General features: G+C 32.1%; 2 protein-coding genes and 1 long non-coding RNA gene across 4 annotated transcripts; 2 read left to right on the top strand and 1 right to left on the bottom strand.

The window, feature by feature from the left end:
• Positions 1-733: 733 nt before the first annotated feature.
• LOC120579650 (uncharacterized) lies at positions 734-1178 on the top strand. Its single transcript, XR_005645388.1, has 3 exons — positions 734-813; positions 910-999; positions 1104-1178. It is a non-coding gene; the product is annotated as an uncharacterized lncRNA (long non-coding RNA).
• Positions 1179-4008: 2830 nt separating this feature from the next.
• On the top strand, positions 4009-5291 carry LOC120579603 (uncharacterized). The gene is made up of 4 exons (XM_039832071.1): positions 4009-4135; positions 4294-4433; positions 4521-4603; positions 5137-5291. The coding sequence occupies exons 1-4, from the start codon at positions 4019-4021 to the stop codon at positions 5289-5291; spliced, it is 495 nt and encodes a 164-aa protein (XP_039688005.1). The 5' UTR covers positions 4009-4018.
• A 785-nt stretch (positions 5292-6076) lies between these two features.
• On the bottom strand, positions 6077-11307 carry LOC25489405 (low affinity sulfate transporter 3). Of its 2 annotated transcripts, none has more exons than XM_013605382.3 (12): positions 10665-11307; positions 10509-10557; positions 10180-10387; positions 9799-9988; positions 9375-9440; positions 9057-9287; positions 8814-8940; positions 7996-8282; positions 7227-7420; positions 6854-6942; positions 6668-6744; positions 6077-6401 (listed from the first exon to the last, which is right to left on the bottom strand). In XM_013605382.3, the coding sequence occupies exons 1-12, from the start codon at positions 10983-10985 to the stop codon at positions 6258-6260; spliced, it is 1983 nt and encodes a 660-aa protein (XP_013460836.1). In that variant the 5' UTR covers positions 10986-11307; the 3' UTR covers positions 6077-6257. The 2 variants fall into 2 exon arrangements, with proteins under 2 accessions (XP_013460836.1, XP_024633666.1); XM_024777898.2 differs by having other exon boundaries at positions 10505-10557; positions 10665-10762.
• Between the last annotated feature and the right edge of the window lie 211 nt (positions 11308-11518).

The raw sequence follows: 11518 nt of genomic DNA on the forward strand, positions 1-11518 counted from the left end.
ATAATTATGTTACATCTTTTTATATGTAATTTGTAATAAATGTTACAATGAAAATATAAACGAGTTCTCTCATCTAAGGATAAATTTTCAAAATAATACTACAGATTGCTTCCATAATAATTGATACTTTAAAAAAAAATTGTTTCAAAATAATTGACGCGTTTATTTTTCAAGGTGATGATAATTATTATTTTTTCATTGTATCCTTTAATTGAAATAGTACTTCTCACATTGAATATATTTCACTTTCTATTTATGAATGATAAATACATCAATTTTTAATAAGAGTAATGTAGTAAAAGTATTATTCTCTTTATTTCATTTATACTTTTTTTAATCAAATTTCATTTATATATGTTTTAGTTTATGATAAATAGTCAAATATGTTGATCGTGACGGAGAGAGTATCAATTATCAACAAATTTAATATTATTGACAACTTTTTTTATTATAGTGATTTAGCCAATGGATAGACATTTAAGGAAGAAAGCATTACTTAAGTTAATTATGAAATATATGAATTCAGGTCACCCCAGAATCAATTGTTAACTACATCAGTGCATCAAACTACTCAAGGGCTGGCTAGTTCTAATTCATCACAGTCTCAAATTGCAATGCAGCCAACTTTTTCTGCAGGAGTTGTTACCAGGTATCAAGTTTTTTTTAAGTACTAATTAAGCATAAATGTTTGTTGATATTTTTTAGGCAAGAACCATTTCCAACTTTGGAATCATCTATAAATGTTCATCTAAATTTGTCTGTTCAACAAAATGCTTACAGACCCGTAATGCCTGCAGATGTTGCTGCTTCTGTGTACGTGCTGAATTTTCATGATTAAACTAGAAATCTTACTTGCTTATATGTTAGTTGATTATCTAACTAAGTTATAATTTAATTTTATGGGTCTAGGGCTGCAATGCGCTCTAGCTATGGGCAACACCCATACTTGGTTGGTGGAGTAGGCAATTCAGTTAGCTCAGGATCTCATGCAACTTTAATGTATGAATGAATGACTTAACTCCTTCAAATTTCTATTTCTTGATTTTCTCTCATTATAAGTGTCATTTTTTATGCATTGTGCTAAAGAGGTCCTCTTGTTGCAGGTATCACTCCCAAACATCGTTCCCTATTAGTGCTAGTGGTAACATTCAACATGTTGCTGCCCCTGTGCAACAACAGCTCCCATTGTAAGCAACATTTACCGATTATGTTACTTTCCCATTAAAGGATGGATATATACACAATACATGCATTAATTTGAGATTGTCATCATTTGTTAATCACTAACAATTATTGCTACATTCGTTAATTAATTTTGAAATAAAGGTCCCTAATTAGGCCAACTCAGGCGATTTACAACGTAGAGATGATAAATGCACGTAGGAGTACTTTGCATTCACAGAGTGGTGCATTGCTTGGTCCAGCAGCGACTACTTTGCACTCACAGAGTGCTTCAATGACTTATATGCAACCACAAAGTGCTATATTGCATGGTTCAACAATGAATACTTTGCAATCACAGAGTACTTCATTGCATGGGCCAACCACAAGTAGCTTGCGACCACAGAGAGCGATATTGCAAGGGCCAGCGATGACTGAGTTGGAACCACAGAGTGCTTCATTCCATGGGCCAACAATAAGTAATTTGCTACCACAGACTGCCATGTTGGAAGGGCCATCAATTAGTAATCTGCAACCACGAACTGCCATATTGGAGGGGTCAACAATGACTAGTTTGCAACCGCAGAATGCCACACTGCAAGGGCCAACAAGTCTGCCTTTCAACATCCCAATTTCAGAAGAGCTGAGCTCAATGATTTTGGGTCATTCAGTAAATGGACCCATTGATGGAGCTAGTTCAAGACCCCCTAGCGCCACTGAGAATGAGATTGTACAGATTTTAAGGTATCAATTTTTTCATTTTATAGAGGTTTTTTTTCTAGGTTATCTTTGAAGAATTACGAGTAATTTACCTATAAACCAATTAAAATTAGTCATATAAGTATATTTTTAAGTGAAGTGAAAGTTAGTTTTTTGGTACCCATGCAAATTTACTTATGTGGCAAATTTTGATTAGTTGTTACGTAAATTATACCCACAATTTTTCAAAGGTATCTTAGGTATCATTTTTATTGATTGAGTTTAATTTTGATATATTATGAGATATATAGTTTTTTCTGTCAACAAACACAATCAATCATATGTGTGACTTTAGAGATAGTTATGATAAAAGTCAAATATTTTAATTAATTGATCGTGTAAAAAACTTCACATTGATAACAAAAAATGCATATTTTAGTAATTTTCCTCCGCTATTTACTCAATAAAAGACTTTATAATGATGTGGAGTTGTAAAATGATTGACGTGCCAATATATAACACCATAGACAATGTAGACTTCATTTTTTTTCCTTCTTCTCATAACCAATTGGTCAGGAAAGTGGAAACAGCTGAGAAAAGCAAGCAGCAACAAGGAGCTCCTGTTATAAGGGATGGATTTACTGCAAGTCAATGTGATAAAGGAAAACTTCCAGCATCTCCGTCAACTGGGTAATTAACTTGAAGCTATATATCCATCATTTATCTTGCATTTTAGACTAAATAGAGGCTCAAATCCTTTTCAAGAGAAAAAAAGATGACACACATTCATATCTTTTAAATCCAAACAATACCTCCATTTCTTTTGCTGTCTAATTAATGATTTAACATACAAATGCATGCATTTAACTTTTTTTCGTTATATTCAGGCCACCCCAGAAGCAACAAGTACAGGCTCCTGCTGCTCCAAGGGACGGAGTTCATGCTAATCAACCTGATAAAGGAAAACTCCCCCAATCTCCATCAACGAGGTAATTAGTGAAAATTGAATGTTTAAACACGTTGTGAATTGATAAGTAGTAACACATTTTTAAACACGCTTTTTTCACCATACTTTTCTTTTTTGATGAAATTCAAATGTATATCCCACGTACATTTGTGAGATTCATATGAATTTTAACCAATAAAATAATCTCTTTTGAAATTAATGTATTCAAAAAAGAACTTTCCAAATTTGCCATGTTGTAACTTTAATAAAATTATAAAATACACTACAAATATGGAGGGAGTTATATGTTAATTTATACTTCTTGTATTCATTTAAGTGGTTTAATTATGTGCATAAATGATACATTCATATTTATAGGCCTCAGACATTTCAAATAATTTCGAGATCAACATACCTGGCCATTAATCAAACGACTGTACCTGCTCCTTCTTCACCTACTACTCAGCAAAATCAACAAGGAGTGGAGATAAACCAAAACGTTGTTGATCTTACAAATCTGGTTCGTAAAACTCATCCTCGTTTTCTTTTAATTATGATTACTAAAGATAGATGTTCTCCATTTATGTTTGCAAGTGTAGACATTACTTTTTTTAAAGATTACACCCTCATATCTTAAATATATATAAATAAAAAGTCAGATGTATTCGGTCTTAATTTGGACTAAATAAATCTGACTTGCAAAAAACGACTTTTTCTAATACTTAAAACGAGAAACTACAAGTAATTATAAAACTAAAGATGGCTAAACGTGTGTTGCATTAGGGAGATAGCGAGGAGCCGCCTATACGCCGTGGGCGTGGTCGTCCACGAAAACAACCAGGCCAGAGTTCAAATGTGTCCAACCTCAAAAAGGTAGTATGTATATTTCCCATTTAGTATGTATATACAAATCTGTTAATTAGTCTCTTTAACAAACTAAAATAATTAAGATCAACCGGAATTTTTGCTTATATTTAAGACTCTAGACGGTACCATTTTTTAAATGAGGTACTACTGAAATAATCAAATAACTAAAGTGGCTAAATGTTTGTTGCACCAGGGAGCGAAAGAGGAGGCTCCAAAACGTCCTCGAGGTCGTCCCAGAAGACTACCTCAACAGGTAGCGTGTATACTTTTATTTTGTATAAATTGGTTATCTCATTTTCAAATGTGTACATTAATCTCCCAAGAGGATTGAATAATTAAGACCATATGGCTAAATTTGTGTTGCTCCAGGGAGAGAAAGAGGAGGAGGCCCCAAAATATTGTGGGCGTGGTCGTCCACCAAAACGAGTTGAACATGCACATGAACCACCTACTCTCGCAAAGGTAGCATCTATATTTTCTATTGAAGTATATAATTTTATTTTATTTTGTATAGAATTGGGGATCTCATCATATACAAATGTCATTTGTACTAAAAAGATAATTAGATGTGAGCCAAAAATGAGATTATAAAGATTCTTATGCTTGATTTGTTTGTGTAGATGCAAAAGACCGGAGAGAGTTGTTTTGGAGCAGGGAATGCTGGAGCATCTTCTAAACCTCAAGAAGAAGAAATGAATTGTGAAAATATGAATGAAGAAGATCTAAATGGCATCCAAGTTGACTCTAATGTTGAGAGCAGGTGATTTTTATTACCATATCTTTTTGTGTTAAACTCTCGCAATTTAATATAGACAAAATGATAACATATCACAATTTTGAATTTTAGGGAAGAATATGAAAATGCGGTTTATCATAGGAGTTCTGATTGGCCCTTGGACCCACATCTCAAAAAATTCAAAGATCCATCTGGTAATTACAATTCTCCAAACACTAGTACTTTTTTAGGAAAAAATTTATGAATTTTATTTTTGGTTTATAGTATACAAATATTTGATAGATCTTTGAAGATGATTAGATTACAAGCCTTTAAATTTGCGCTAATAAAATCTTGTATGTTGATAAGAGTGGTATTTTCTCCATGCAGATGCAGGAAACTGATGTGCCAGCCAAGCTCGAAGAGGAAATGGCAAGTGGTTGAAATTCTCACTTGACCAATGGAAGTTGTACTCTTGCTTTTATTCACTCATGAATATTTGGTCATATCAAACATGATATTATTTTCATAATGTTGTTATCTATAGTTTTGTGTTGTGGACAAATGCTTAAGGCCAAAAGGCCTTGTCTTTCAATTTTAAATCGCGACTTTGTTAGTTATCAGTTGGATTTGTAGAATATTGGGGCAACTGATGATTGATGAAAATTTCTTTGCAATGCTTGCTTTCCTCATGGTAGGCACTGTTGGGTAGTATTTCAATCTTCTACCTTTTACATTTAAAATCTAGATCTTAGTGGTACAAATTCAAAGGAAATTCTTGTGAGGAAGAGAGCCAATGGTGAAGTTGTCATAAGTGTTCAGAGGCTAACAGGACTCTTTGTGTGTTATGTTCTTGTCTTCAAGAATCTGAGTCTCATCTTTTTGGTTTGCATGGGTGTTTGAATGTTGGGAGGTTTCTCTTGTTATGCCTGGAAACTTGGTAGTTTTATTTCTTTTGTTTGTCTCTTGTGCTCCTAGGAGATTTAGGAAGGACCCAAATTGGGATATTTTTAATAACAGTAGTTGTATTGTTATTAGATTATATTAAAGTGTCTTTGTGAGAATGGTAATTGGTTAAGTCTACGGTTAGGTATTGTTTGTACTTTGAGAGTGGTGTGACTCATCTAGAGTGTTTGGCTAGAAATTAGTTTTTTTTTTTGTGCATTGGATGGTTGGGGGTTAACTATAACTAGTCTTAAGTGTATGGGTTGGAATATCATTGGTACTCTCTATATTTTATATATACTAATATTTTGATGTTTAAACAAAAAGTTATATAAGTAATTTATCAGTACTTTTGCTTGGAATTGGAACCCACTCAGGTGTTGTTGGTGATCACAAATGACACACTTTGTGGGAGGGAACATTAAAATGAAATGTCATCTTTTTGGTTGGTGTAATTTCTTGTTCTAAATGTGTTAAACAGGGTCATTAAGTTGTTGTGAATGATGATAGTTATGTATGTAAGTTTTTCATAGTTTTATATTCTATTGAGACATGCAAATCCCACTTTTTTCTTTTGATATTATTATCAGGAGATGGAACTCTCGAGATAATGAGATGATACGTACAATTCAATCGTAGACATACTGTGACATTTCATGAAAGAAAATACAAGAGTTTTTTATTCCACTTTACTGATTTCTCTAACACTGATATTTTGGATTATATAATCCAGAAGGTATAAATACGTTCAAAAAACCTCCATTTTTTCAGATTTTAGAATCTAGAATAGGTCACACGTGAAGTTTACAAGATGACAAAAGAAACTCTCAAAACATATAATACACAACTCTTAGCGCCTAAAATTGTACCGTAAAAATTACACTATAGATATAAAAAAAAAAAAAAAAAAAAAGACCCATGAAATCATGGATCAGCAAATTTATAAGATAGGCATGCTTCCACAGCTTCAGCAACAGTAAGGAAAACCCATTCTTTCCCAATTTTATCCACAAAGTGTGCCACTTTAAGCTTGTGAATTACTAGCCACCTTGGATTCACCATAGCAAACTGCAAAAATAAATGGCAATGACAAACACAATTAATTATAATGAAAATTAAATGCATGTTTAGATTATCAACAAATTTGACAGAATCACGTTGCTTTACCACAATCTTGACAAAATCTATATTTATATATTCAACAAAATTATGGTGCCAGCGTGATTTTATCAAATCTAACCGTCAATCCATACATGTAGTAATGTGTTTGAGCAAACGTCATTAAAACAATATATTATATAAAGTCCCAATATTGAGACTCATGTTAGTCTCACTTTTATGCCACGGGAGAGTAACCTCTTGTGCAGTTCCTCCAGTACTATAATTCCAGAAGTATCAACATTCATCAAATCTATCAAAGAAAGTGTATAGGGTCATTCACTCATAAATTCAAAATGTTAATAGAATAAACTTTTATATATGAACATTTAGTATTAGAATCATGAGTTTATAAGACTCACTAGTCATGTCAAATATTACAGCTTGGACTCTCCCCTTAGTAGTTTGACTTTCTTTAAGGTCATCTTCTTCAGTAACCCACTTGAGTATTCTGGAACAATAATTTTAATTTCAAAAATTCGTTATTAATGAAGGAGGCATTCTACTATAATATCGTTTTATCTAATATGTATAGATAGTCTTGCACCATGTACAAATGTCTTTTTTACAATTGGATCAATAACTTACATCATTTCTCATTTAATTTACCGTGATATTTATTGATCAAATGGTCGAAACTATTTTGTATATGATGCAAAACTTGTCTCATTTGTGCAACATAAAACCGACCCTATAAAATCTCTAAAAAAAAAATACTTATAATTCATTAATTACCTTTCTCTTACAACATTGGCATTTGCAAAGCAGAGTGAGCCAGAGCTTATACGAATGACCAAGATTCCAGGAGTGCTTGTAGCCATGGGATATTGACTAACATCACAGAAGGCTTGTGTTGTTGGAATTCTACCTAGAACTTCTATCCCAGGTCTAATTGATTGTATTACTATCTTTGCAAACGAGATTGATACCTACAAAACCAAAATTTCATTTAGATATTTATTTTTCCTTTTATTGTGGTAGTATATATACATACTCTTCAGAGCATGTAATGAAATTGAAATAAAATGAGTAATAGTAGACAAAAGAATCAATCTAATGTAATTCGTTCGTCTCACATAACCTTCTGTTCTAAGAGACTCCGTCATGTATTTTTACAGTTTTAGCGTTTGATTTATTACCTGATTTTCATTAATGAAATTGTTTTTAAGGTAAAATAAAAACTAAAATTTTCATTCTTATTTTTTTTAGAGTTGTAGTAATGCCAAAAATTAACTTCAATAATTGAACTAACAACTATGTATATGAGACCATATATGTGGACCATAATCTGTTCTACTCTAGAAGCCCCACAAGGTAGTACAGAACAAAAATTGCATTATTTAATCCCTATACCATTTTCGTTTAGTCTTGTTAGGAACCAAAAATACAGGCAATTTTTACGGGAATTAAAAATGTTGATGGAAAAATTTTGAAGGATTAAAAATGCTGACATAAATAGGTTGGGTTGTGTTTGGGTTTCTTAAGAAAAGGATGAACAACTTACAGCAACAAGAAGACCAGTTTCTACTGATACAAACAAGACACCAAAGAAAGCACCAATGCAAGCAAGGAAGTCAAATTTGTCAACTTTCCATATATAGCAAGCTTCTCTTATGTCGATTAATCCTGGAAGTGCAGAGAGGATTATAGAAGCAAGTATAGCCACAGGTGTGTAATATAACAGCCTTGTAAACAATTCCAAACACAGAATCACTGTTATAGCCATCACAATATTTGATACTGATGATTGACATCTTGCACTGAAATTTACTGCTGTTCTTGAAAATGAACCTGCAAGTGTATAAGAATTAACCAATTATAATACTTTACACAACATACTTAAACTAGAGATAGATTTTTTTTTTCTTTTTTTTATAATTGGTACGAAGTATTCATCATGTTTTTTCGGTGATTAATTTTTGTCGAGAAATTCAATCAGTCATTTTTAAGGAGATCTCCACTTATATGTTAGCCATTGTAAACAAAGAATATGAATTGTGTATTTGGATGTCCGATGGTCCGTCATCAAACGTGCGTCTAGTTGAAGTTACATGAGGTAGCTTTTGATTTGCGGTGAGTTTCCACGTTCCAAACACACGAAATCGGTCTCTAAAATTTGTTAGTACTTTAATTTTTTCTTTTCAGAATTTTCTTTAGTACTTCACTTCAATTATTCTAGAAGTGAATTCTGGCTTTCTTCTTTGGGATATTTGAGATCTACTTTTATTTATTTTAGAAAAAGTCTTCTCTTATTAACATATGTTGAAACTTTACAGATTTTCACTATTTATGTAATTGAAAATAGAAAAAGTCACCACTCACCAGTTGCAACATAGCATGAAGTAAAAGATCCTGCAATGTTACCACAACCCATTGCTAACATTTCTTTGTTCCCATCAAGATGGTATCCTTTAATTGAAGCAAAAGATCTACCAACAGCCATTGCTTCCTATAAAACACAAATTAAACCTCAAATTTTTTTATAAACTAAAAAACAATCATCATTAGAAGAAAAATATATTCAAATAAAATAAAACTAAGGAAATTAATTACTAATTAACATACAGTGAGAGCAATAACAGCAGAAATCAATCCAATTTTAGCTGCTTCTCCAACATGTTCACCATTGAGTTGTAATTGGTGAATTGAGCTTGGATTAATGCCTCTTTTGACATGTTTTACTATATTAACCCCATTTTTATCTGCTTTGGATATATACACAATAAAAGTTGATAATATAACTGACACTAGAGGAGCAATAGCTGGCAACCAGAAAAGCTTTTTGTTTCTTTTTCCCTGAAATAATCACAAACTCAAATAAAATCATAGATATTGTACTAGTAAAAATTTGGATATATGCCAAAAATATATTTCATTTCTTACCATAAATCTTGCAAACAAAAGGAAAATCAGAAATGAACTTCCAATGACAAAATTCAGAGGGTACCACTGTCAATATAATAAACAAAAAAATAATGTCAAATATCAGCAAAACTCACATAAATAGTTCTGTTCAAAATTTATAATTTTTTACCCTTTTTTGTTAATTGTCTTTACTTAGTAAACATACATTAGACCTTGAAATTATAAAAAATATAAAAATATTTTTTTTCTCAGTTTCGTCTTCAAATATCTTTCATGAGTTAGTTTAATCCTCGAATATGTTTCTACTTTCTCATTAGTTTGTTTAGTCCACGAGTTTACTAACAAAGAACACACTCAAGGATATTTTTGCAATTACAATATACTTGGGAACTATGGTTATAATATTTGAATTTCTCTCCCAGAAAATGAAAAAAGTACTTACTTCTCCGGATGGAATTTGATGATGGAGTGACTTATAAACAGATTCCAAAACAGAAACAACATCAGATTTGTTGGTGAAGTTACTAATCCCAAGCAACCCCTTAAGCTGCTGCAGACCAATCATGATGGCTGCACCTGCCATGAATCCTACAAGTGCAGCATGTGACAAAAAATCCACAAGAAATCCCAACCTGCAGCAGATTAAATTAATCATTCAATCTATACATTTAAAAGAAAATTAACAGTTTTCAAATTGCCACCGGAGAGAATGAAACCTGAGACCTTTAGGTGGAACACACTTAGAGGTCCCAAGTCAATACCACCAGACCAACCCAAAATCCACAAGAAAATTAACAGTTAAATGATGAAATTAATTAAGTACCTGAAAACTCCAAATGCAACTTGAAAAATTCCAGCAAATAATGTTACAGTAAAGACAAAATTTCTGTAACCATCATGATTTAAATCTGGATCAACCACTTTGTGACATAAGGAAGATAGCAGCAGTGACACTACGGCTACAGGTCCAATTGCAATTTCTCTTGAACTCCCCATCACAGCATAGATAAGAGGAGGAACCACACTTGTGTCTGAAGACCAATGAAATAAATAATTCATATTAGAAAATATTCATACTATAAAAACTCATTGCATTTTATAGTATAGTTGAAGGTAGTATATTAATATAGACAACTAAAGTTAGATACCTACATAAGCCATATTGAGGATCAAGTTTTGCTAAATTAGCATAACCAATACTCTGCAACATTAGATAAAAAAAATCAGTAAGAATGTAATAAAATATATTATTTATGCATCTGAAACATTGGTCTAAAAATAAAAAGTAATATTTGTGAATATATATACCTGAGGTATGCTTAGGCTAGCAAGAGTTAAACCTGCTAGGAAATCATCTTTAAACTTGAAAGCATCATAGTTTTTGAACAAGCTAAGTATTGGAAATAATCCACTAAAGAAAGAAACAACATGTTCATGGCAAGTTCTTTTCTTGGATGAAGAAAAGAGCTTGTTATTCTTAAGTGGAGTAATGAGTTTTTTCCATAGAGGAGGTGGATTTGGAGAATTTAGCATCCACTGTGTCCTATCTATTTGATGAGTATCTTCAAGATGAAGATTTCCATCTTCTGTGACTCTCATATTGAAAGCATCAGAAGGTAATGAACTCATTTTTGTTGAAGTGTTTGGGTGAACTCTTGAAGCTGAATCAGTACTTACTTAATAATGTACATTCATGTCAATTGTCAAATCAGTGGACATTTACAGAACTAGATTTGTCAAGGGTCAATTTGATTTGGATAATTGCTTGAAAGGGGCTGAACAAAGATTATTCTTTGAAGGCTATGTATGACTGAGAGGATACTTGTGTCTTGTGGCATCTCTTAGATTGGTTAATCTATAAAGTTGGGAATGGAATGTATGTAGCCTGTGAATATGAGTATAAATCCACCTCTCTATTTATGCTTGCTAAATATTGCTTTTTCCATTTTCAAATATTAGTTATATCACAAAAGTTACAATATTTTCAAAATGTTTCTTGGCCACCTAGTTTTATGGTGACACTTAGAGTAATCAAATGCAAATTTGTGATTAGTTCGGTTGAGTAGATGATGATTAATTTATTTCATATTTAAAATGGTGAAATTGTGGTTAATCATGTAGTTGAATTTACCACAATTTGAACCAACAACAACAACTAAGCT

This window comes from Medicago truncatula, chromosome 3 (assembly GCF_003473485.1).
Source record: "Medicago truncatula cultivar Jemalong A17 chromosome 3, MtrunA17r5.0-ANR, whole genome shotgun sequence".
Taxonomy (NCBI): domain Eukaryota; kingdom Viridiplantae; phylum Streptophyta; class Magnoliopsida; order Fabales; family Fabaceae; genus Medicago; species Medicago truncatula.

What these genes read in the sequence shown, in the direction of transcription:
- LOC120579603 (XM_039832071.1), top strand. Translation starts at nt 4,019, where the DNA reads ATGGCTAAATTTGTGTTGCTCCAGGGAGAGAAAGAGGAGGAGGCCCCA. An exon ending in AACCACCTACTCTCGCAAAG is followed by an intron (nt 4,136 to 4,293) that starts GTAGCATCTATA and finishes TTGTTTGTGTAG; the next exon opens with ATGCAAAAGACCGGAGAGAG. An exon ending in GACTCTAATGTTGAGAGCAG is followed by an intron (nt 4,434 to 4,520) that starts GTGATTTTTATT and finishes TTTGAATTTTAG; the next exon opens with GGAAGAATATGAAAATGCGG.
- LOC25489405 (XM_013605382.3), bottom strand. Translation starts at nt 10,985, where the DNA reads ATGAGTTCATTACCTTCTGATGCTTTCAATATGAGAGTCACAGAAGAT. An exon ending in ATCAAATTCCATCCGGAGAA is followed by an intron (nt 9,441 to 9,798) that starts GTAAGTACTTTT and finishes TTATATTGACAG; the next exon opens with TGGTACCCTCTGAATTTTGT. An exon ending in TACTCTCCCGTGGCATAAAA is followed by an intron (nt 6,402 to 6,667) that starts GTGAGACTAACA and finishes TTATTTTTGCAG; the next exon opens with TTTGCTATGGTGAATCCAAG.